The sequence below is a fragment of the Micromys minutus genome (assembly GCF_963924665.1).
Source record: "Micromys minutus genome assembly, chromosome: 24".
Lineage (NCBI taxonomy): Eukaryota > Metazoa > Chordata > Mammalia > Rodentia > Muridae > Micromys > Micromys minutus.
This window is the reverse complement of record NC_137959.1, coordinates 30,236,527-30,261,299: the sequence shown is the minus strand read 5'-3', so window position 1 is coordinate 30,261,299 and position 24,773 is coordinate 30,236,527. Positions and strand designations below refer to the sequence as shown.

At 36.7% G+C, this 24,773-nt stretch overlaps 1 protein-coding gene across 3 annotated transcripts in view; it reads right to left on the bottom strand.

Moving 5' to 3' along the window:
* NFAT5 (nuclear factor of activated T cells 5) overlaps positions 1 to 24,773 on the bottom strand; it is an 85,064-nt gene that overhangs the window by 58,203 nt on the left and 2,088 nt on the right. For all 3 annotated transcript variants that reach the window (XM_080937163.1, XM_080937164.1, XM_080937165.1), the window contains exon 2: positions 24,363 to 24,416. In XM_080937163.1, the coding sequence (XP_080793289.1) occupies positions 24,363 to 24,416 (54 nt within the window). The remainder of the gene's footprint in view (positions 1 to 24,362; positions 24,417 to 24,773) is intronic.

The following is a 24,773-nucleotide window of genomic DNA, read 5'->3' as shown; positions in this document are numbered from 1 at the left end:
TAAATGATCTTAATTTCATGTTAAAACACACAGCTTTCCTTACTATAGGTCTTATATTTCCCAGCTAGACTTGCTAGATAGCCAGTCAAGAGGAATTGGTGAGCTCTGGGTTCAGAAAGAAATCTCAAAAAAAAAAGATGGAAAGCAATAGAAGAAAAGTACCTGATATGAATCTCAGGCTTGGGCAAGTACATCTTCATAGACACATGTATATTGCACACAAATGCATACAATTTACACAGAAATAAAATAATAAAAAAGAATTGTTCTGCTTGGCCTTTGTAGTGTTTGTCAATATTAATACCAAATAACCAGATTTTACATAAAAATAGACTTTTGGCTTCTCTTGGAAAAACTGTAAGATTTGACTAAATCAAACATATACAGCTGCCTGACCCCTTAAGAATGTTCAGTTGCAAAAAGTACCATCCAGACAATCTCAATGATTTGCATTGCACAGTTGGTACCCAGTTTGCACCCAAGTTTTCAATCCAGCACCAGGGTTGCAAGATTGGGGTATTTTTATGGAACAGGAGAAAAGACAAAAATATCTCTTCCCATAAGTTTTCAAGCTTAAAGACACAGAGAGTAAATGAGTGGTTTTAATTTTCTTGATTAAACACCGTTGCCACAGGCAAAATTCAAAAAATATTGCCTATGAAATCCATGAGGTATTATCTTCAACACAAGAACAAAAATGCTTCCTATTTTTTAAAAAATGAATAAACTTTCACAGACTTACCAGCTTCTTGAGAGTTTTGAAGATTTTAATAATGACTTATTTTTAAAGGCTAATCGTGGTGGCTCAGACCTATAATCCCAGAATTTGGGAAGCAGAGGCAGGAGGATAGGGAATTCAAGGTAATCTTTGGCTACTCTGACAGTTTCACCCTAGGTTATAGACAACCTGTTTTTATAAATGAAAACAAATCCCTTCTTATGCATAAGAATATTAAAATTTGGTACTCAAATTAGCTAGGCCTGGTGTCTCAAGCCTAAAATACCAGCTGCTAAGGAGCCCAAACAGGAAAATCACAAATTCAGGGCCTGCCTGGGATATATAAGCATAAGTTAAAGGCCTGCCTGGAAAACTTAGTTTAAGACTCTATCAAAAAATAGAATGGATGGGGCAATAGCTCAGTGGCTCAGTGGTAAAGTGCGTGGTCTAACAGGTGCTAGGCCCTAGATTCAATACTTTGCACTGCTTCTCCCTTTGCCCAAATACATGAGAGGTTGTGAACTACCTGAAATGATGTGAGTGCTGGGAATCTAATTATGTTCTCTGAAAAGCAATACATTCTTTTAACTGTAGAATTATCTTTCCTATTAATTAATTTTCTAGATGTACTTATTTTATGCATATGAATGTTTTCCTTCATGTTTGTATATGTGCTTGGTACCTGTAGAGGTCAGAAGAGCGTGTCAGATTCCCTGGATTTGGAGTTTTGATAGTTGTGAGCCGCCATGTTGATGCTGGGAACCAAACCAAGTTCCCTGCAAAAGCAGCAAATGATCTTTTTAAGATTTTGAAACCTTTTCTTTAATGAAGTTTTTATTAAGTTTTCAAAGGCTATAATTCAAAAACTAAAAACTCAAAATGACATGATTCTACTTATAATCCCCAGTGTTTATTGTTTAGGCAAGCACTGGGAAACAGGGTGACCATGAAAAGTGTCAAGGTGCTCCTGCTTCACCACTGGACTCCTGCAAACTGCCTTTCATCAAAATTACTTTAACACTGATAAAATGCTGTGACTAGCAGCCATTTTGGAATTGACTGGATGTGTTCTAAAGTTTGAATGCCAAAGACACCACAGAGGGCAGCATCTCTACATTTGAGGGACTCAAATGACTCTACTGGAAGTTGCCCACTTGGTGAGGGTACTGCATCTCCTGGTCCCTAGTTTCCCACTTTAAGTTTCCTATTTGAAGTAATGCAGCAAGTGATCTTAACCACCAAGCCACCTTTTCAGCTTTGTTTCTTTATTTAAAAAAAAAAAGAAAAGACTATTAAAAAGTTAACTAAAACGTTAGAATTCCCAATCCTTGGGAATTCCTTACACTTAATTTTTAAAAACCTCTTACTTTTGTGTGTATACATGTGCATGTATATCTCTGAATGCTTGTGAGAGCCAAAAGAGACCACCGGATGGATATCCTAGAGCTGTAGTTATAAGAGGTTGTGAGCTACTTGACAAGGGCGGTAGGACAGAGTAATCTGGTGCTCTTAACCTCTGAGCCATACATACACTTGTGCCAGTTGTGCGGATTTCAGAGGTTGACACTGGAAACCTTCCTTGATCTCTTACCAGTGAACCTTCTTTTATTTATGTCTATTCTGAGGACCAAACCCAAGCCTTGAACATTATGTTAGACAGATGTTCCTCTGTGATCTATACCCTCAATCTAGAATGTTGTTTTTGAGATCTATTCATGTTGTAAGATATATTAAGTATTTCATTCCTTTTTGTAGTTGAATAACTGAATCATCATGTGGACCTACCGTTTGGTTTTTGTGGTATTTGAGTTCCTCTCCTTTGGCTATTGTAAATAACGCTAGTTATTATTATTCACAACCTCTCATGTGAACTCCAGGAGATCTAATCCATGGGCACTGCTCCTCCCACCCCATGATTAAAAGTAAATGAATAATTTTTAAAAAGGAAAAATAAAATAAAAATAGCATCGTAAATTTTTTCTTTGTCTTCACACATTCTATGCAAGGGAATGAATGAACTCTACGCTGAACTACAACCATAGCGCAAAATCAGCTTTATATCTTCCTTCTAAAAATTTAAACAATCAGAAACATTTTCTTCTATCATTAAATATTCTTTGAATAAATGGTGTTCATTTAGTTTTGCTTGAGAAACTGCATATGTAGATGAGGCTAGCCTTAAAGTCTATTGCCTCAGCCTCAGCAGTGCTGGGATTACAGATGGATCATCATACCCAACTAAATACATTGTTTGTAATAGTCACAGTATTTAATCTACGGAAGTTTATTAAATAAAAGAAGACAATGAAGATTTCTCTTCTCTTAAGCTAGAAGAATAATTCAACTATGCCATGAAGAATTTTAATTAGCTAAATAAAACATTATTATTACTAATTATTATTACTATTACAAATGTATGCATGAAGTGTGCACTAGTGATACACAAGCTACACTGCCCACATAAGGTCAGAAGATAACTCTATAGATTGAGTCAGTTCTCCTTCCACCTTTATATGGGTTCTAAAGCTTACTGCAAGGACTGTCCAGAAATGTCCTTACCTGCTGAGCTATTTTGTGGGCCCAACAAAACTTTAAAAAAAAAAAGTTTATGTATGTATTCTATATAAGTACACTGTAGTTGTCTTCAGACACACCAGAAGAGGGCATCAGATCCCATTACAGATGGTTGTGAGCCACCATGTGGTTGCTGGGATTTGAACTCAGGACTTCTGAAGTCAGTGCTCTTAACCACTGAGCCATCTCTCCAGCCCCCAACAACTTTAAAAAAAATTTTTTTAATTGAACAACTTTATTTTAAAAAACAAAGATAAATGTACAGATTTTAAAAGCATTTTTGCATAAAAGTATATGAATACATTTTTGTCAGTACTTGATTTTTTTAAAGGTTTGATAATATGCATTAAAATCTTACTAGTTACATTGAGCATAAAGTACATGTAAAACAAGATGTAACCTGGAAATAGTCAAAGTGTTCTTGGTGTGTAAAGATTAAGCATAATGATTTTTCATCTTTTTTTTCTTGGCCTTTGTTTTTCTTGAACTTCATATAGTCTGTGAGTTGTTTCTGGGGTGTTCAGAGCTTTCTGGGGTTAGTATCCAATTATCAGTGACTGCATATTATGTCTGTTCTTTTGTGACTGGGTTATCTCACTCAGGATGATATTCTCTAGATGCAGCCATTTTGTTACAAATTTCATAAAGTCATTGTTTCTGATAGCCGAGTAGTACCCCATTGTGTAAATATACCACAATTTTTGTACCCATTCATCTACTGAAGGACATCTGGGTTCTTTACAGCTTCTGGCTATTATAAATAGGGCTGCTATGAACATTGTGGTGCATGTGTCTTTAATGTATGCTGGAGCGTCTCTGGGGTATATGCCCAAAAGTGGAATAACTGGGTCTCTTCAGGTAGTACTAAGTCCAATTTTCTGAGGAATCGCCAGACTGATTTCCAGAGTGGTTGTACCAGTTTACAACCCCAACAACAGTGGAGAAGTGTTCCTCTTTCTCTGCATCCTCACCAGCATCTGCTGTCATCTGAATTTTTGATCTTAGCCATTCTGACTGTGTGAGGTGGAATCTCAGGGATGTTTTGATTTGCATTTCCCTGATGACTAAGGATGTTGAGCACTTCCTTAGATGCTTCTCAGCCATTCGCTATTCCTCAATTGAGAACTTTTTGTTTAGCTCTGTACCCCATTTTTTAATAGGGTTGTTTGATTCTCTGGTGAGCCACCATGTGGTTGCTGGGACCTCTGAAGTCAGTGCTCTTAACCACTGAGCCATCTCTCCAGCCCCCAACAAAACTTTTTTAAAAAAATTTTTATTAGATACTCTTGTATTTACATTTGAAATGTTATCCTCTTTTCCCACCCCGCTCCCATTCCCCCTTCCCACTCTACTTGTCTTCACAAAGGTGCACTAGTTCCCAATCACCCTCTCCACCTCAGTGCCTTGGCATTCCCCTACATTGGGAAAAATATGCCCTCCCTGGACCAAAGGCCTCTTCTCACATTGATGCCAGACACTGCTATTCTCTGCTGCATATGCAACTGAAGTCATGGGCCTCTCAATGTGTGCTCAATGGTTGGTGTTCTAGTCCATGGGAGCTGTGGGGGATTTGGTTGGTCAATAATATTGTTCTTCCCTTGAGGACGCAACTCCCTTCAGCTCCTTCATCCCTCCCGCCCCCCAGCACCGTCACTAGGGTCCCTGTGCCCAGTTTGGTGGCTAGCTGCAAGCATGCTCAGCTACATGACTCTGGCAGAGCACCCCTATCTGGTTCCAGCCAGCAAGCACCTCCCAGCATCAACTATAGTGCTTGGGCCTGGTGACTGCACATGGGGTGGGTCCCCAAGTGAGGCAGCCCCTGAACTATCCCCTCTTCAATCCCTGCTCTTCCACTTGATCCTGTAATTCCTCCAGTGAGTGTTTTGTTCTCTCTTCTAAGAAGGACTGAGGCTTCCATATCTTGGCTTCCTTCTTTTTGAGCTCCAACAAAACTTTTTAAAACAGATATTTTGTTTTACTTATAAACATTCTCCCAATGAAATAGGTCTTATCCTTTAAATGTTCTTTAAACTAGAAATTTTAAGTTTATATTTATACAACTAAAAATACAGATGAAGAATTTGAATCAGATCTGTTCTAACTCCAAAGCTTAAACATGAAACCATAATATATTAAAAAATTATTTAGGTGTGGTCTTATCTATTAACATATAATATATCTTATTTATGTACTGTCTTCCCTAAATAAAGCTAAAAGCACAAGTCAGCACCATGCACTGGGAAATACAACAGCAGAAGGAGTTTAGGACACAAGACAAAAAGTGTTCAGAACAGTGATCATCATATAGAAAATCTTGCATAATCAGCAGAATCACCCCTCAGAGGAAATAACCATACTGTGTTCATAATGGTGATTTGTAAATTATACTAAAAATGAATTAGGAAGTCTCAAAATGGGGGGGATCAATGTTAAGAGGAGAACTGTGGATCATACCTGTTACTCTCAATATGTAGGAGTAAGGCAAGAGAACTACGATTCTGAAGCCACCTTAGCCTATAGTGGGAAAACTGTCAAAGGAGATGGATAGAAGAAAGGGATAGGGGAGGCACGCTGGCAATGTTGTTCAGCTGGCAGAGTGCTTGTTTAACATGCATGAAGCCTGGGTTTATTCCAAAAGAATATATAAACTGGGGACAGTGGCCAGCATTGTGGAGGTTAGAGCAGTTGTGAAGCACAAGGATCACAAATCCAAGGTCATGAGAATTTTGCCAAAAAGCAAAACAAGAACCAGTCCCCATCACATACAGGAGAAAGGAAAGGAGGTAGAGAGGTGGAGAAGGCAACAACTGAGAATAAGATGAAATGTAAGCTTGTGTCCTGAAGCACACTCCTTTACTCAGTCCATACTGCTTTTCATCCTGCCAATAATGCCCAATCCTGAAAAACTAATCGTTCATCCTAACATGCCTAAATTCACAGCTTTAAGGTTTTGAGGCAGAAAAATCAAAGCTTACTAAAACTTCTATGAACTTATAACCTTCCTCTAAGCAACCTAGAAGCCTTTCATAAAAAGGTATTCTTTTTTTCTTGTCATCTTCCCTAGCAATTCCTCACAATGGTTCTTTGAAAGCCACTCCCCTGTGTCTGTCACTCTTGGAAGTTCATTTCTCCATGGTGATGAATTCTCAAACTTCTTTATCCTCATTTCAGTCCCTTTACCATCCATCTATTTTTGAGACAGTCTCATTGTGTAAAACTGGTTGGTCTTAACTCACTATGTAGACCAGGTAGGCCTCAAACTCACAGAGATCCACCTACTTCAGTGGGATTAAAGGTAAGCCTATTCTTGCATGACATTATCTGCCCCTTTAAAATCAAGAAGCACCAACTCTAAACCCCAAATCCTTGTTTTTTTCCCTTGGGTGCCAAAACTTTATCTTTGTTTATCTGTCTGCTGACACTAAGGGTTGAAATTAGCATCTAGCACATTGTATGCTAGGCAAGTATTCTATTACAAAGATATACTCCCAGATATATATCTCCCTCTCTCCCTTCTCCCCCCTCCCACCCCCGGCCTGTAACTTGCTTTATGGACCAGGCTGGCCTTGAACTCAGAGATCCACCTGCCTCTGCCTCTCCATTCAGCTCTTTCTCCTTCCTTCCTTCCTTCCTTCCTTCCTTCCTTCCTTGAACTCAGAGATCCACCTGCCTCTGCCTCTCCATTCAGCTCTTTCTCCTTCCTTCCTTCCTTCCTTCCTTCCTTCCTTCCTTGAACTCAGAGATCCACCTGCCTCTGCCTCTCCATTCAGCTCTTTCTCCTTCCTTCCTTCCTTGAACTCAGAGATCCACCTGCCTCTGCCTCTCCATTCAGCTCTTTCTCCTTCCTTCCTTCCTTCCTTCCTTCCTTCCTTGAACTCAGAGATCCACCTGCCTCTGCCTCTCCATTCAGCTCTTTCTCCCTCCTTCCTTCCTTCCTTCCTTCCTTCCTTCCTTCCTTCCTTCCTTCTTCCTTCCTTCCTTCCTAGACAGAATCTTACTATGTAGCTCTGGCTAGCCTAGAACTGGCTTTGTAGACCAGGCTAACCTCATTCACATTCATAGGGATCTTATCTTTCTGTCTCTGCCTCCAAAGTGCTGTGCCTAAAGGGACAAAGGTGTGCAATATCATTCCCAGCCTAGATTTGTTTTAAAATATATTAAAACATGTTATGTTTAAGAATACTTATTTTTTAAAGTATGTGTATGTAGATGGTAAAGAGATTTGCTCAATTATCTGTAGAAAATCCAGTATTTGTTAATTCAATTTTTTAAAATTAAAAGATATTGAGGCTGAAGAGACTACTCAGCAGTTAAGTTCACTTGATGCTCTGCAAAGGACTAGAATTCAGTTCCCAGCATCCATGTTGGGTGGCTCACAACTGCCTGTAATCCTAGCTGTAAAGGACCACTCTATAGCTAGTGCCCTCTTTTGGTCCCCATGGGCACCTGCACATACATATGGACATACATTCACACAGACACATACACATAAATAATCAAAATAAAAAGATTTATTTATTGGGGTTGGAAAATAGTATGTACTGTTCTTCTAGAGGACTGGAATTTGGTTGCCAGCACCTATGTCAGGCTTATTATTCCAGTTCCAGAAGATCTGGCATCTCTGGCCTCTATAGACATACATATACATGTGCACATACCCACAAACAGACAAACATATACGCATAAATAAAATTAAAAATTTTAAGTCTTAACAACAACATAAAGATAAAAATGCTGACCATAGAAGCACGTGCCTTTAGCTCAGCACTAGGGAGGCAAAAGCTAGTAGATCTCTGAGTTCAAGACCAGCCTGATCTACCTGAAAAGTTTCAGGACAGCCAGGACTACACAGAAAACCCACATCTCAAAAACAAATAAACAAACAAATCTTAAGAGGAAAAAAAAAGGTGTTACCTATATTTTTCCAAAATTAAATTTGATCTGAGCATCATTTTAAGTCATTAAAGGACTTGAGACTTGGCTTGAGATTAAGACAATTTCCAGTAATTTTTGAAATGGTACTAAACTTAATTTTACTATTTCGTACTATATATTATGTCAACGTGTATTCTCAGCATTAAAGATTACAAACTCAAAATATTAATCAGCTGTGAAAAACACTGAATGTGTTCCTTACCCTGTGGTATCAAAATTCAGCCAAGATTTAATTCTTATGTAAAGACAGTAACATTCATCTCATTAGTATGTAAATTTGCTTTTATTTTAAATAATAAGTAAAACTATATAGATATAAAGCAAATAATTTAAAAAAATAATTATATTTATTGATTTATTATCTATAAATGTTAGATCTGCATATTGACTAAATATACTTATAAAGTCATGTAAAACTTTCTCAGGCCTAAGAAGTTATGATAAGAAAAGTTTAAAAGTCTTAATCCAAACAATCCTACTTGTTAATGTAAATGTAAAATAACTTTTCTCAAATCAGAATCAATTAATTTGGCACATACACTAGAAACCAAATTCCAGCTCTTGGCAGTTTCAACTAACAAGTGATAAATTTCTGTGAACTTGCTAAAGTAGTCAAGTACAAATAGGTTAATGAACAACTAGAAAGACTAAAGTAAATTCAGTACTCCATTAATTATCGCTAAAATCAGCATCTAGAGAGGAAAGAATGGCTCTAATAAGGGACTAGGGAACAATGAAATTTCTGACTTCAGTTTGATCCCCAGATGTCACATAAAAGAAGGAAAGAACTGACTTCAAAACATTATTTTCTGACTTCCACATGTACACCATGGCACAGGTGTTCCCTGTCATCATATAAATAATAAACAACAACAACAAAATGATTTTACTTCTCAGAGCATTTTGTTTGTGACAAAGTCTCATACAACTCTGTCTGCTCTCAAACTGACTATGTAATTGAGGATAACCTTGAACTCCTGATTTTCCTGCCTCTGTTGGGATTATAGGCATGAATCGTGAAGCTTGGAAAGCTTATGTTCTTTCACTATACAAACCATAATGTTTTGAGGACTGGAAAGATGGCTCAGTAATTAAGAGTACTTAATTTTTTTTCCAGAGGACCTAAGTTCAATTCCCAGCACCCTGGTGGCTTATAATCATCTGTAACTAGTTCCAGAGGATCTGAAGCTCTCTTCTGGCCTCTTCCAGGTGCCATATGCATATGGTTCACAAACATACATGCAGGCAAAACACCCATACGTATAATTTAATGGTGTATTTCTTCTAATAATGAGCTTATAACAGCTTATCATCTTTCATCCTTATCTCTGATTCCATATACTGACCAGTTTTAGGAACAAACCAGTCTTGTATTCTTAGAATTACTGATGGCATTAATAGAATTCTGGATACTTTAGTGGTGGAAACAGGAGCATTTAAAAGTTTAAGGCCTGACTAGGTCACGGAGTAAGTTCTAGAAGAGCCTGGCCAATCCATTAAGACTGTCTCAGAGAAACAAGTGAAAGAAAAGGTGGCATGTGAGTCAGGGCCAAGCATTCACAGTAGTTCCCAGGAGCTGTGCCTATAATATAAGTTGGTGAATCAACTTATCTATTTGGCAAATGTCATTTTCTTTCAGCTCCCTCCTCAGATATTTTACTATAACATGGGAAGAGAGGACTAGACAAAGGTCACATTTTTAAAAGTTGATCAATATAACGACTAACATTTGTCCGTTATCCCATGCATTCATATTTAGGAAGTACACATATACAATGTTCAAAATCTAGAATTAGTTTGGTTTGGGCAAAAATATAACTAGAAAATTATGTATTTGAACCTGGAATTTTCTTTTCCTTTTTGTTTTGTTCGATGGTCGCACTCAACAGCTGAGGTTCTCAGGGAGCTCACTGTTAGGCCTTAAACTTTAAATCCTACTGCTTCAGTCTCTTGAGCAGCTGTATTTCAAACCTATGCCACCAGATCTAGCCATTTGTATAGTTAAATTAAGGAGAAAATACAGTTAAATATACATGAAAAACTGTTACTCTACAGCACTGTTTATAAAAAGAGAACTGGAAACACCCTAAACGTAAATGTCATCAATGCAAGAGTGGTAAATAATGACTAAACATATCATGATAGAATGAAGTCATTAGAAACACAGATTTGGACCACAACAAATGTCCACTCTGTAACATATTGTTTAGTAAAATGGACTATAAACAGTGTAAAAAATTATTACAAAAAAACAAAACAACAACAACAATATAGGGATGGAAAGATGACTTACAGGTTAAAAGTACTTGAATCATGTTCAGCTCTATCAGAGAACCAACTTCAGTTCCCAATACCCAGGTTGGGCATCTCATTACCATATTAACTCCAGCCCTAGAGGATCTAACTTTCCCTACTGGACCCCAGTGACACCTGCACATTCATGTACCTCCACCTCCCACATATACATGTAATCAAATATAAAATAAATCTTTTTAAAAAAAATCCTATTTAGCAATGCATAGCAGAGCTCAGCCACTATTCTAGCACTTGGGAGGCAGAGGCAGGAGGGTCACTAAAATTTCAAGTTCAACCTGGTCTACACAGTGAATTACAAGCCAGCAAGGACAATATAAGAGCCTGTTCAAAAATAAAACAAGAATCCTATTTATGTAAGACATATTATATATATAATATTTGAAAAGTGATTTTTCTCTTTTTCTTAGTATTTTGTTGTCTAAAGGCTATTTGTTTTATATTGAGACAGGGTCTCAATATGTAGCCCTAGATGGCCTACAACTGCTTTATAGATCATGCTAGTCTCAAACTCAAAGATCTGCCTGCCTATGCCTCCCAAATGCTAGGATTAAAGGTATATGCTAGCATGCCCAGCATATCTAAAGATCTATAATAAATATCTTCCTTTTAGTAAAAAGTACAGTTAGGTTATGCTCCATTTATAACCTAGGGGGATGTTCAAATGTACAAAGAAAGAAAAAATTAGAATTCAGTTACTTGAGACTAAATCACTATACAGCCATTAATGAGCAGAAATAAGAGAATGGTATAAAATGACCTATCACATAAAAATGTTAACAATGGTTATTTCTGTGTGATAGGATTATATATTGTCTCTTTTACTTCTTATGCTTTATAATTTTCATAGTAGTCTTTCTGCAATAAAATAAAATGGAAAACTTAAGAAGCTGAAGCAGAAGGATAGTCTCAAAAAAACCAAAACAGAGCTAGCTGGTAGACAGGCAAAGGCCCTAAATTCAGACCCCATTACCAAGAAATAGAAACAAACAAAAAGTCCTAAATTCAATTCCCAGCAATCCTCTGCCCCACAAACGAACATGTTCTTGGGGCTGAGAACATAAGTGGTAGAAGCATTTGCCTATCACAGCTAAGGTTGTAGGTTCAATTCCAAGCATACACATAACAGCAGTTAAAACTTTAATTTGGGGACTGGAGAGATGGCTCAGAGGTTAAGAGCACTGGCTATACTCTTCCAGAAGACTCTGGTTCAATTCCCAGCATCTACATGGCAACTCACAACTGTCTGTAACTCCAGTTTCAGGGGATCCAACACTCTCATACAGACATACATGCAAACAAAACAGCAATACACATAAAAAAGGAATCATCAAAAAATAGCTTAATTTTGTTATAGTCTAAAAAATAAACTTTAAAAATTTGAAAGGCTTTTCTGTTAAAAAATATTAACTCAAAATAACTTACTCCTCAAAATTGTATTTCGTTTGCATAGACTCAACTTTTGTTTGAAATGCTCAAAGCAAAATATATTCACTTATAAATAGTAATAAGTATTAGCACAATGTAAAAAAATTATATATGCCAGACATAGCACAAGCTTGTAATCTTTGCACTCAGGAGACTAAAGCAGGACCATGAGTTACGAGGCCAGCCTGAGCTAAAATGTGAGGAAGCCCTGTCTCTAAAAAACACAAAAACTCATATAAACCTCATATAAAATTATCTCATATAAATTAACAAAAATTATTTTACTGTTCATATAAAACAAGCATTAAACCACTCAACAGTGCCCTTTAACCAAGACCTTCAATGAATATAATTATAGCTCAATTTAATTTAACAATTATCCAAGGTCCTCATTAACCACATCAATGTCTAATTAATAATATAAATACAAGCACAAGAACACCTTTCTGAGACTCAATAGAGCTTGAAGTTTCCATAGCTACAAAAGTATGTATGTAGCTAATGTAGATTTTCTTCTTTCTGGCTCACTGCCACAGTTCTGTGACATTTATTAGATAACTGCAATCCTCCTGCTATTACTAAATATAAACATTTGCTTTCTACAAATCAACAAAATGAATCAACCATGTGATAGTGAAAAACATTACTTTATCCCATCTAAATGAGGCTAATATATACCTATTCATACATTTTTCACGAAGACATCTATCTGGCGTCTCAAATTTTAGTTTTGATTATTAAGTATGTAGTACAGTAACCAAGGTTCATGCCTGCAATCCCAGAAGTGAGGAGGCAAGAGTCAGGAGGATCAAAAGCTTAAAGTCATCCTCATAAATAGTGAATCTGAGATCAGCCTGAGTTGCCTGAAACTCAGTCTCAAGAGAAAAAGAAGAAGAAAAAAGAATCAGTATGTCTCAAGGCTTAAAAATTATAAACGTTTTTTATGGTAAAACATGTTAAATTTACAGGATCTTAGCCATTTTTTAAGTATACAATTCAATGCCATTAAGTAACTCACAGTAATATACAAATATAACTTTTAGCCATACTTTGTCTCTTTTTGTTTGGCTTGTTTCACTTTGTATGTTTTTCGTTTGTTTTGGTTTTCTGGGGCAAGATCTCTTGTAGCCCAGTCTAGCAGGAATTGACTGTATAGACAAATCTGACCTTGAATTTCTGATCCTCTTCCTGTGTCCACCTAAGTGCTGGGTTTATAGACATTTGCCATTACTGGTTTAGTATCTGTTTTCAAAGTTAGCATACACTTTGAAAGAAAGTGGGAAGAATCAACAACCCCCTTGTATTAGGGTGAAAACTCTCCACTATTCTCATGTGGAACATACTTTGTTTAGCCATCATGTATTCACATTTATCAGTTGTTTTCATCTTTATTTTTAATTTTGAGCCAGTCTCTATGTAATTCCGATTAGCTTCAAACTCATATTCATTTTCTAGCCTACTGAAATTACAGGTATGTGCTACCCTACCAGGCCTTCTGTGTGAGTGAATGAATGAGGGGCTTGTGTATGCTTGGCAGACATCTACCACTGAACTACATTCCCATCCTTTTCAACTTTTAGCTAATAATAAAAATGTTGCTAGTAGGGCTGGAGAGATGGCTCAGTGGTTAAGAGCACTGATTGCTCTTCTGAAGGTCCTGAGTTCAAATCCCAGCAACCACATGGTGGTACACAACCATCTGTAATGGGATCTGATGCCCTCTTCTGATGTGTCTGAAGACAGCTATAGTGTACTTAAATACAATAAATAAATCTTAAAAAAATGTTGCTAGTGTACAGGTATTTACTTTAATCCCTGTTCTCATATGTAACTACAAGTAGAATAAATGGACTGTCTTGAGAATTATGTTTAACTTGTTGAGCTGCCTGTTGTACATAGCAGCTGCATCAGTTAACATTCCCACAGTCTAGGTAATTTATATTCCACAATCAATACTTTAGAGCTAGCTTCTACAAAAACGGGTATAAATCCTATTGTTTTGATCATAATATTTTAACTTTTCCTATACATGTTATGCATGTGTATGCAGCGATATAATTCATATCTATACAAAATTCACCTATTTATTTTGGGGTATTTTTATTAATAATTTTATTCATTTAAATTTCAAATGATACCTTCTTTCCCGGTTAACCCTCCACCAACTCCCCCATCCCATCCTCCTTTCTTCCCCTCCCCTTTGCCTCTATGAGGGTGCTCCTCCACCCATTCACCCATTCCTGCCTCACCCTTCTAGCCTTCCTCCCTTCCCATTAATGTCAGATAAGGCCATCCTCTGCTACGTATGTATCTGGAGTCCTGGCTCCCTCCATGTATACTCTTTGGTTGGTGGTTTAGTCCCAGGGAGCTCTGGGTGGTCCAGTTAGTTGATACTGTTCTTCTTATGGGGTTGCCATCCCCGTCAGCTCCATAAGGAGCTTCATCTTATGAAGGAGATTATGAAGCCCCTTCAGTTCCACTGTTATCTCCAGGCTCCGTCCGATGGTTGGCTGTATTGGTCATGTGCTGGTGGAACCTCTCAGGGAACAGTCGTATCAGGCTCCAGTCAGCAAGCACTTCTTGGCATCAGCAATAGTGTGGGGGTTTGGTGCCTGCAAATGGGATGAATCTCTAGGTGGGGTGGTTTCTGGATGGCCTTTCCTTCTATTTCTGTTCCATTTTTTGTCCCTGTATTTCCTTTGGACAGGAACATTTCTGGGCTAAAAATTTTGAGATGTGTGGGTGGCCCCATCCATCTGCTGGGGGGCCATGCCTATTTACTGGAGGTAGTCTCTACAGGTTGTATCTCCTTTTTGTTGGGTATTTCAGCTAAAGTCATTGCCACTGGTTCCTGGGAGCCTCTCGCTTCCCTGGAGTCTGGGACTTTCTAATGGCTACCCCGTTGCCCATCTCCCTCTGCTACATGTTTCTATTCAATTTCCTGATCCACTGTACTTGTCTCCTGTCCTGGTCTACAAAATAAGTTCCAGGACAGCCAGAATTACACAGAGAAACCCTGTCTTAAAAAGCAAAAACAAAACGAAACAACAAAAAGATATATTCTTATTTCACATGTATGAGTATTTTGCCTAAATGTCTGCACATGTGTGCTTGGTGCCCCTGGAGGCTAGAAAAGGTGTCAAACGCCCTTAACTGGAGTTGCAGATGGTAGTGAGCTGCCATCTAGATACTGGGAAACAAATCCAAGTCTTCTAAAAGAGCAGCCAGTGAGTGTTCTTAACCACTGAGCCACCTCTCCAGCCTAGCATATTTAACTTTTTGAGGAAATAGCCATATTCTTTCTCCCTACCTCAGTCTCCTGTGTAACTGGGACGACAAGTATGTACCACAATGATTGGCTCATCCTTTTTGATTACAGCCGTCCTTGGAAGTAAAAGTTTGTTCTGATGATTTTAATTATTTCCCAATGTTAATGCAGAACATCTTATATGTATGTATAAGACAATTTATATACTTTGTTGGATATTTTTGTGCTAAAAAATTTATGCTTAACAATATTTATGAATAACATTATTAAAATCAGTATGCCCTTAAAATAAGTAATTTATTAGTACTAAAGTCAGTGTGTCCCTAAATAAAAAGTGCACTGACTAGTACAAGTAGAATTTTGCTGCCTTACTATTTAAAAATAGTTGTCCTAAAAAAAAAAAAAAATTATGCTCAATCCTTACACACCAAGAAAACGTTGACTAATTCCTTCCGGGTTACATCCTGTTTTACATGTACTTTTTGCTCATTGTAACTAGTAAGACCTTAATGCAGAGTATCAAACCTTAAAAAAAAAAGGAAAAAAAAGCCATGCACTGACAAAAATGTATTTGTATACATTTATGCAAAAATGTTTAAAATTTTTTTCTTTTATCTTTGTTTTTTAAAATAAAGTTTAAAAAAATAATTTCAAGAAAAAAAATAGTTGTCCCAATCAATGAAACAAAGTAGTCAGATTTACTCACTCTGTATTGATAAATGCTTGCTTCATTTGATTTACATTTTATTCTTAAAAGGATAGATTCCTAGGGTATAGTTCAATGGAGGAGTGTATGCTGAGCATGAAAACATGAGGACTTTTGTTCAATATGAAGCAACACAAAATATCCAATAAGTTTCTTCGGGTTACTTTCTTACTTCCACACATGTATTCTGTGGCACGCCTGCCCACATATATACACAACTAGTTAATGTAAATAGAAACAACATATTCCAAATCTTCTTATCACTACTCCATTGTAAAGAACAGCAATCTGTTAGATTAAGCCTACATTTGGTTTACAGTCACTGACACAGGGCACACTTAAACATGTCCTATCTTATTAATTTATAGAGAAAACTGTAATGAAACTTTAAAACAAACATACTTGCATAATAAAGCCTCAATGGACAGTCATGCTAGTACATGCCTTTAATTCCAGCACTTGAGAGGCAGAGGCAGTTAGATCTCAGTGAATTCAAGCCAACGCTGGTGAGTACCAAGATAGCCAGAGCTCTGTAGAGATTCTGTCTCAAAATAAATAAATAGACAAATAGGTAGACAGATAGATACATGTATAGACAGTCAGGTAGACTCTCTACCAAAAAACTTGTTTTTTTCATATTGTTAAAAATTATTTTAATGTCTAACATCCTAACTAGCAGTGTAGAATTTAGTATGTATGACTATTAATGAAATTTCTACTTTATTCAAAATTAGAACTTTCTATATACAGTTAAGCAAAAGATTTTAAGTATACATGTAAGGAGCCAAAGAACTCATATTCTGTGCTGAAAATTTAGGCCGTCAGTGCACAGGGCCCTGAGTTTGTTCCCCAGCACCACATAAAAGCAGTTATGGGGGGCATAGTCCTAGAACCCTAGAACTTGGGAGGTAGAAACAAGGGAATCAAGAGTTATTTCAAGGTCATCCTCAACTACACAATAAGTTCAAAGAAAACCTAGACTATAAGATATTGTGCTTTGTGCTAGAGAGATGGCTCAGTGGTTAAGAATGCTGACTGTTCTTCCAGACGTCCTGAGTTCAATTTCCAAGCAACCACATGGTGGCTCACAACTATATGTAATGGGATCTGATGCCCTCTTCTGATGTGTCTCAAGACAGCGACAGTGTACTCACATTCATAAAATAAATAAATAAATCCTTAAAAAAAAAGATATTCTACTTCAAACAAAAACCCTTTATATTGTTTTACCTTTATGAAAAGAAGTAACTTCAACTCCAATGAAAGTACCCTAAATGTCTATAGTGAAAAAAACGGCTGTGATTTCCCTCAGTAGGTTCTCAGGGCCACACTAGCATTAGAACTGAAAATTCTAATATAGTTCAGAGAACTTTTAGGAAGTCCAGGAAACAAACAATCAAAAGACCCAGCAAGAGAAAGAACTAATTCTGAGGCTTCTATTCTGTTGCCTATCTCTTCTCAATTTCATTTTGTCTCTGACACATACCAGCAGAAATAAGAAGCAGCAGAAACAGATCCCTACGGTGCTGTGAAAGTACTGCCAAAGAAACCAAGTGCCCTGGCTCAGCAAGACTAACAGCTTGGTGATGTGAGTTCCAGCCCTGAAACCCACGGTGGAAAGAGAATCAACTCCAGAAAATTTTATCCTAGTCTCCACAAGAATAGTGAGCAATGTATCCACATCACACTTCATACATGGAGATAATAATAAAATTAAAGTTAGAGAAAGAGCTCAAGTGCCTTAAGCATCTTCCATTTCTAAATGTCTCTATAGGAGACAGCTTCTGCTTATTTCTTTTCCTACTTTTCACTCCTAAGCCTGATTTCTAATTTGCATATATTCTTAACTTTCTTGTTCTATTATTTCCTAACATGTTTAAACCTCTACTATATAACTGGGACAACCTCATTGGGCTTTTTTGTTTTGTTTTGTTTTCTCTTCATAGCCCTGGCTGTCCTGGAACTCTATAGATCAAGCTGATGTCAAATTTACAGAGATCCTCTTGCCTCAGCCTCCCAAGTGCTGGTATCAAAAGTGGGCCATCACACCCACCTTCATCTCTTTCTTAATCTGTTTACTTTCATTTCTTAGGTTTCATTTCATTTCATTTCATTTGTGCTGAGCACTGAACCTATAACCTTGAAAACACTATACTCCCAGCTCATCTCTCAGATTTTTATTTTGAGACAATGTCTCATGAAGTTCAGGTTAGCCTTGTCATCTTCCTGCCTCAGTCTCACAAGTAATCTATGCTACCAGGGCTGGTTATTTGTTTTGTTTGGTAAACAAGACATATCAAAACAAATGTTTTTCAGTACAGAATGTTTAAGAAATAGTGCTTTTTCCCTCAGATGATTCTCTTTTTTTCCTTTTCTCTCATTTTCTTTTGGATTTTCAAGATAAGGTTTCTGTGTGTAGCCCTGGCTATCCTCAAATTCACTCTATAGAACAGGCTTGCCTCAAACTCAGCCCCCCAACCAGAAATCATGTTATTTTTAAATAACACACACACACACACACACACACACACACACACGGGATCTCACATCCCCTTATGGTTTCCTGGGCACTATTTGCACATGGTGCACATGCATGCAAGCAGGATACTCACATACTCATAAAATAAAAATAAATAAATCTTAAAAAACAAAAATACCAGGCTGGAGAGATGGCTCAGCAGGTAAGAGCACTAACTGTTCTTCCAGAGGTCCTGAGTTCAATTCCAGCAACAACATGGGGGCTCACAACCCTCCAGAGATCTGATTCCCTTTCTGCTGTGTCTGAAGACAGTTGATAATGTACTCAAATACATAAAATAATAAATAAATCTTTTTAAAAAATACTACACGTACACCTTTTTTTAAAATTAATGTGTGTACACCATGCATGTGAGGGGGCCCTTTGAGGTCAGAATAGAACACTGGATCCTTGAAGCTAAGGTCATTTTTATGGTTATGTATTATTAATATTAAGTATTAATTAGTTAAGACCCTGTACTCACTGCCAGCAATCATCACATTAAGTAAATCATGGTAACAAGGTGTAGCACTGTTTAATAGGTAAGTTAAATGCAAACTCTGCTGAATGGCAAGGATATTTTTAATCTATCTGTCAACTTTAATAATTCACAATTGCAGATTTTATAACTTGTTTTCTTAAAAACTTAAATTGGCTGGACATGGTGGGGAACACCTGTCATCCCAGCACTGAGAGGCTGAGGCAGAAGAACTAAGTCTGAGATAGGGAGAAAGAGAAAGAGGAGCAGCAGGAACAGAAGCATGACCCTACAACTGATTAACTATGTGTTCTAGCTACTAAATGTCCATATGCCTCCATTTCCTCATCTCTCATGTGGGATAATTGCTATTAACATCTCAAAGGGTTATACAAATTCTGTAAGTCACTAGTCCATTGGGATTCAGTAGCCAGCACTCTAATCCTCACACTCAAAAGGATGAGACAGGAGGACCAAAAGTTCAAGGATAACCTTGGCTATGAGACCATGTCTCAAAAAAAGAAAGGCTGGAGAAGACAGCTCAGTAGTTAGACAGCTCAGTACTACTGGCTGTTGTTCCAAAAAATCCAAGTTCAATTCCCAGCAATCATATAGTGGCTAACAGCCATCTCTAACTCCCGCTCCAGAGAATCCAATACCTTCTTTTGGCTGCCTCATGTTTATGTGATGAACAAGACATTCATGCAAGCAAAACATCCATTCACATACAATAAAAACAAATTAAATTTCAAAAAAATTTTAGAGAGAAATAAATGAACATGAGTAGATTTTGTGGCTGAGGAATTGGTTCTATAATAAAAGTGCTTTTTATGTAAGCGTGAAGACCTAAGTTCAAAGACCAAGCACCCACTTTAAAAAATTACCTGTGCCTATAATCTCAGCACCAGCCAAATTAGTGAATTTTAAGTTCAGTGACTTTCAACAGGAAAGTAGAGATAGACTGAGGAACTTCTGTCTCTATACAGAGATATATACATGCATATATACACATACATGCACACACACAGAGAAAGTGAATCATGGAGTCAGTAAGGTTGCTTAGCAGGCAAAGGCACTTGCCACCAAACCTGTCAACTCGAGTATAATTCCCCAGAATCACATGGTAGAGAGCAAGAACTGATTTATGAAAACTGTTCTCCAAACCCCACATAGGTACTATGGAACACATGCCTACACAATATAAAATAAGTAATTTTTTTTTTTAATTCAGTGGCAAGCTCTTAACATACAGCACTCTGCAGAGACTTATGTTCAACAATTTTTCTCACTGTATTTTTTTAAAAAATAAAATTCACAATCTGTAGCCTGGAACTCACTAGTTTTTTTTCATCTCTGCAACCTTCCTGTCTCACCCACCTTACCTTCTTGGACTAAAATTTTAGTGCAGATTACAAAATACTTATACACCAAAAGCCACAGTTTCCTAATATATTCCATCTTGAAAAACCAGCAAAAGAAAATCAAAAGAATGAAAAAGTGAACTAGAATATACACTTCTTAGAATAAAACAGTACTTAAAAAATTAATTTTGAAGCATTCCAGAGGCAGAGGCAGGCAAATCTCTGTGTGTTCAAGGCAAGCCTTGAACTCTGGTCTAGAGTGAGTTCCTGGACAGCCAATGCTACCCAGGGAGATACTGTCTGGACCAAAACAAAACCAAAACCAAAACAAAGCAAAACAAAAAACATTAATACAAGAAGCAAGGACTGATAGAATATGCCATTAAGGCCAATACTCAGAAGGCAGAAGCAGGCCAATCTCTTGAGTTGAAAGCCAGCCTGGTCTACATAGTGAATTACAAGCCAGCCAAGACTACATGGTAAACCCTATTTAAAAAAAAAAAAAAAAAAAAAAAAGAGGAGGAAGAGGAGGAAGAAAAGAAAGAAGAGGAGAAGGAAGAAAGCCAAAGAGGAGGAAGAGGACAAAAGAAAAGTCAAGTCACCATGAGGTTGGAGATAGCTCAGTAGTTGAAAGTACTGACTGTTCTTCCAAAGGAGCAGAATTTGTACCCCCAGAACACGTGTACATCACACGGCTCACAAACACTTCTAACTCTAGCTCCAGCAGATCTGATGTGTACATCTGCTTACTCATACACACTTAAGTAAAAATGTTTTAAAAATAAATAAAATCTTGGAGTTGAAGAGATAACTCTGAAGATAAGAGCACTGGGTTGGATTTCCAGCACTCACATGCCGCCCTCCCTAGCCTATGAGAGTACTACACATACATGGTATGGAAATATAACATGCAAGCAAGAGTATGTTAATAATAGCAAACAAAATCTTTTTTTAAAAAAGAACTCACCATAATGTGAAAGTGTTTATGTGTGAAATGATTACAATATTTGACATTTATTTTACAGTAATCCATTTATTTTAAAGTAATGTTTGGGAAACAGAGGTTAAAAAGAAGACACTGAAAATTGTTAAAGCCTGGTGATAGGTATACAAAGTCTCAGCATTCTGTTGTCTTTGCTTTTATTATTTAAGATGTATTTCTCACAGGCCAAGATAGCAGTATATGTAAAGGCACCTGCCACAAGGCCAGACTACTTAAATTAAAGGTTCATGTGGCGAAGAGAACTACCTACAATTGACCTCTGACCTCCATGCCAAGGCATGTGCTTGAGTGTATGTATACATACACAAATAAATGTAAACTTTCTAAATTAAAAATTTAAAGTTAACAATGGGCAATGTAAATGTTAAGTATTGTTTAAAAATATTAATCAAGCAAATTCATGATGTATTGAGTCAAAAATCCAATATAGATAGCTGGTAATTAAATATTATCTATAAAAGAATGATCTTTTTAAGATATCTTCTCAACTGAAGTTAAAAATTAACGTTTAGGTACAAGCATGTGATATGCATAATTGTATTTCTATAAACTCATTAAAAATATCTCCTTAAGGTTGGACAGTGATCAGGTGATGGCAGCAACAGCAGCAAAGGCTGGCGCAGTGGCAGTAGTGGTACATGCCTTTAACCCCAGAACTCTGAGTATGAGGCCAGCCTGGTCTATGGTGCGAATTCTAAAACAGCCAGGGCTACACAGTAAAACCTGTCTCAAAAACAAAACAAAATTTAAAAGCCTATCTCCTTAAATAATTAGCACATTTTTCCTATTTTCACCCTGCCTTATAATCTTCTTGATTATGGTACTCCCCAGTAAAGATAGAACAGTACAGACATATACGGTCTCACATCATCATGAACAGTAAGAACAATCTCCTTCATTAAGAAACACTTCTACATGCCTTTAACCCAGCACTTGGGAGACAGAGGCTGGTAGATCTCTATGAATTTGAGGCCAACTTGGACCACAAAGTGTGATCTGGGACTGTCAGGGCTACATAGTAATATTGTCTCAAAAAAAAAAAAAAAAAAAAAAAAAAAAAAAACAAAAACAAAAACAAAACAAAACAAAACAAAAAAAACCACAACAACAAAAATGACTAGTCTTGAAAAACAAAAATAGAAAACTTCTAAAAATGTCTCTTTAATTTGGACTGTACTTTTAAAAAAGTATCTTCATACTAATACACACGTTCACACTCTCCCTTTGTATGTATAAATATAACCAGTAAATATTTGAGAACATTTTATATGTTCTAAATCATATTATTAAAACAATATAGCTGATGTTAAAGTTAAAAAAAAAAAAAAAAAAAAAACTTTTAGGGGACTGGAGAGATGGCTCAGCAGGTGAGAGCACTGGTTACTCTTCTAGAGGACCCAAGCTTGATTCTCAGTACATACGTAACAGCTCATAACCATCTGTAACTACTCTGGGGATCCAACACAGATCTTTCTGGGCTCTGTGAGCACAAGGTGCACACATGCTACACAGACATATAGGCAAGCAAAACATATACACACACAAATAATCCTCAAAAAACAACAACAAAAAACAAAACCCCTAACATTTTATATAAATACCTTCTTAAATAAGTAACATATTTTCAATATCTTTCTATTTCCTGATAATCTCTGATTATAATACCCCTGCCAAGGCTCAGTGATGGAACACTTGCCCCATTCTTGAAGCCCCAGGTTAAATCCCCAGTACTGCTGGGCATTGTAGCACACCCCTAAATCTCAGCACTCAAAAAAGAGGCAGGCAGATCTAAGTTCCAGACCAGTTTGGTATACAAAGGGAATTCCAGGCCAGAGTTACATAGTAAGACCCTGTCTCAAAAACCAAAAATTAGTAAATAAATCCCTAGTCTTCCCATAACTTAGTAATAAATAAAGACAAACACAGTAACTGGCATTTTAACACACATTAGCTAATTAAAGAGATACCTACTTTTGTAGAAAGAATAATAAAGTTTATAATAGCAAAATCACTTGCCCCAGGTCACAGCGCTGAAGAAGTTGCTAAACTGGTATTCAAACCTAAGCTGAATTACAACACCCACTTCCTCCACTGTATCTACAGGTCTACCTACCTCTAAGGGAGAAAAAAAGCTAAATTGAAGTCCTATGAAAATATTTAAAGCCTTTTTCAAAGAGATCATAAAGTACTTGTTTTGTTACTAGATACATATATTTCATAGTAGCTCTTGGCTTTGTGTAAGGAGTACTGACTATAACACAGAAAGCATTGTTTCTGCTAATGTTGAACTTTCTCCCCACGCCTCTTACTTTCAGCTTGTTTCTCAGCTCTATACAATGTAGAAATTAAATTAATATCCTTGATATCTAATACCAAGACCCTAAAATTCAAAGATGGTAAGTGTAAAGTCTATAAAACCTATTAAAACAATGGAGAATTAAAATATTTACTACAACAAAGAAAACTCTTTTTTTAAAGTAATTGTCAGCCGTTTAAGGTACATATCCTATTAATGTTCCCAGAACTTTCTTGGGGCCTCCCCCCCAAGCATCATTCCCATATGTAGCTTTTCTTATCCTTAAATATAATGAAATAGAAATAACATCAATACTTGGTAAATAACTTATATATCATTTTGAAATTTACAACATCCAAAAGTTTTTCTATTTGAAGTTTTCAAACTAAGTATGTGTTTGGTATCACTGCTGTTATTTATTAATTTATCATCCTTATGTTTGAATCTTTTCAAATTTAGTTTGTGTTTAGGAACAATTTAAATGAAATACTAAAGTAGAACACCCAACACGTAATTTTAAATGTCCGAAGGGATTTTCCCAAGGCCTCTCAGAGCAGATACAAGGGCCTACAAGCAGTTCAAGCACAGCAATGAAATCCACTGAAACATTTAGCTGCTCTAAAAGAAAGATCTGGCTCCTTAGCAAAAAAAAAAAAACCCTAAATTGTGTGAGTCTGCAAAGTTCCCACTTTCCCACTTCAACTCCACCTCAGAGAAAGCCTTTGCACACTAACACAATATGCTGTAAAATGGCACTTTCTGACCTTCCAATAGTCCAGCTCTATGAAAATTCTGTGATGGGTGTAACTTCAGAGAATCTGAAAAACACAAAAAGCATTAAGTACTTTTTATGCTGAATGAGAAAAAAATGCCAAGGATAGCATACATCTCTTACATAACTATTATGTATTTTTAAGAACCTAAGCCCATATTAGTTTAGTCTGTTCTCTGCAAAAGGAAGGTTGGGTTGCATCTACACTGGTCTCTAAAGCTAAACTTAGATTTTGATAAAGCATTTGTTTCATGGAAAATTATCTGATGATTACTGGTATTACTGTCTTGACTATTTTTAGCATCCAATTGTGCATTAGCCCTATTCTAAGGATCATCTCTTGATATTTTCTCTTCCTTCTGACACTTCAAACTACAGTATTTCTAAGCTACTACAGGTAATA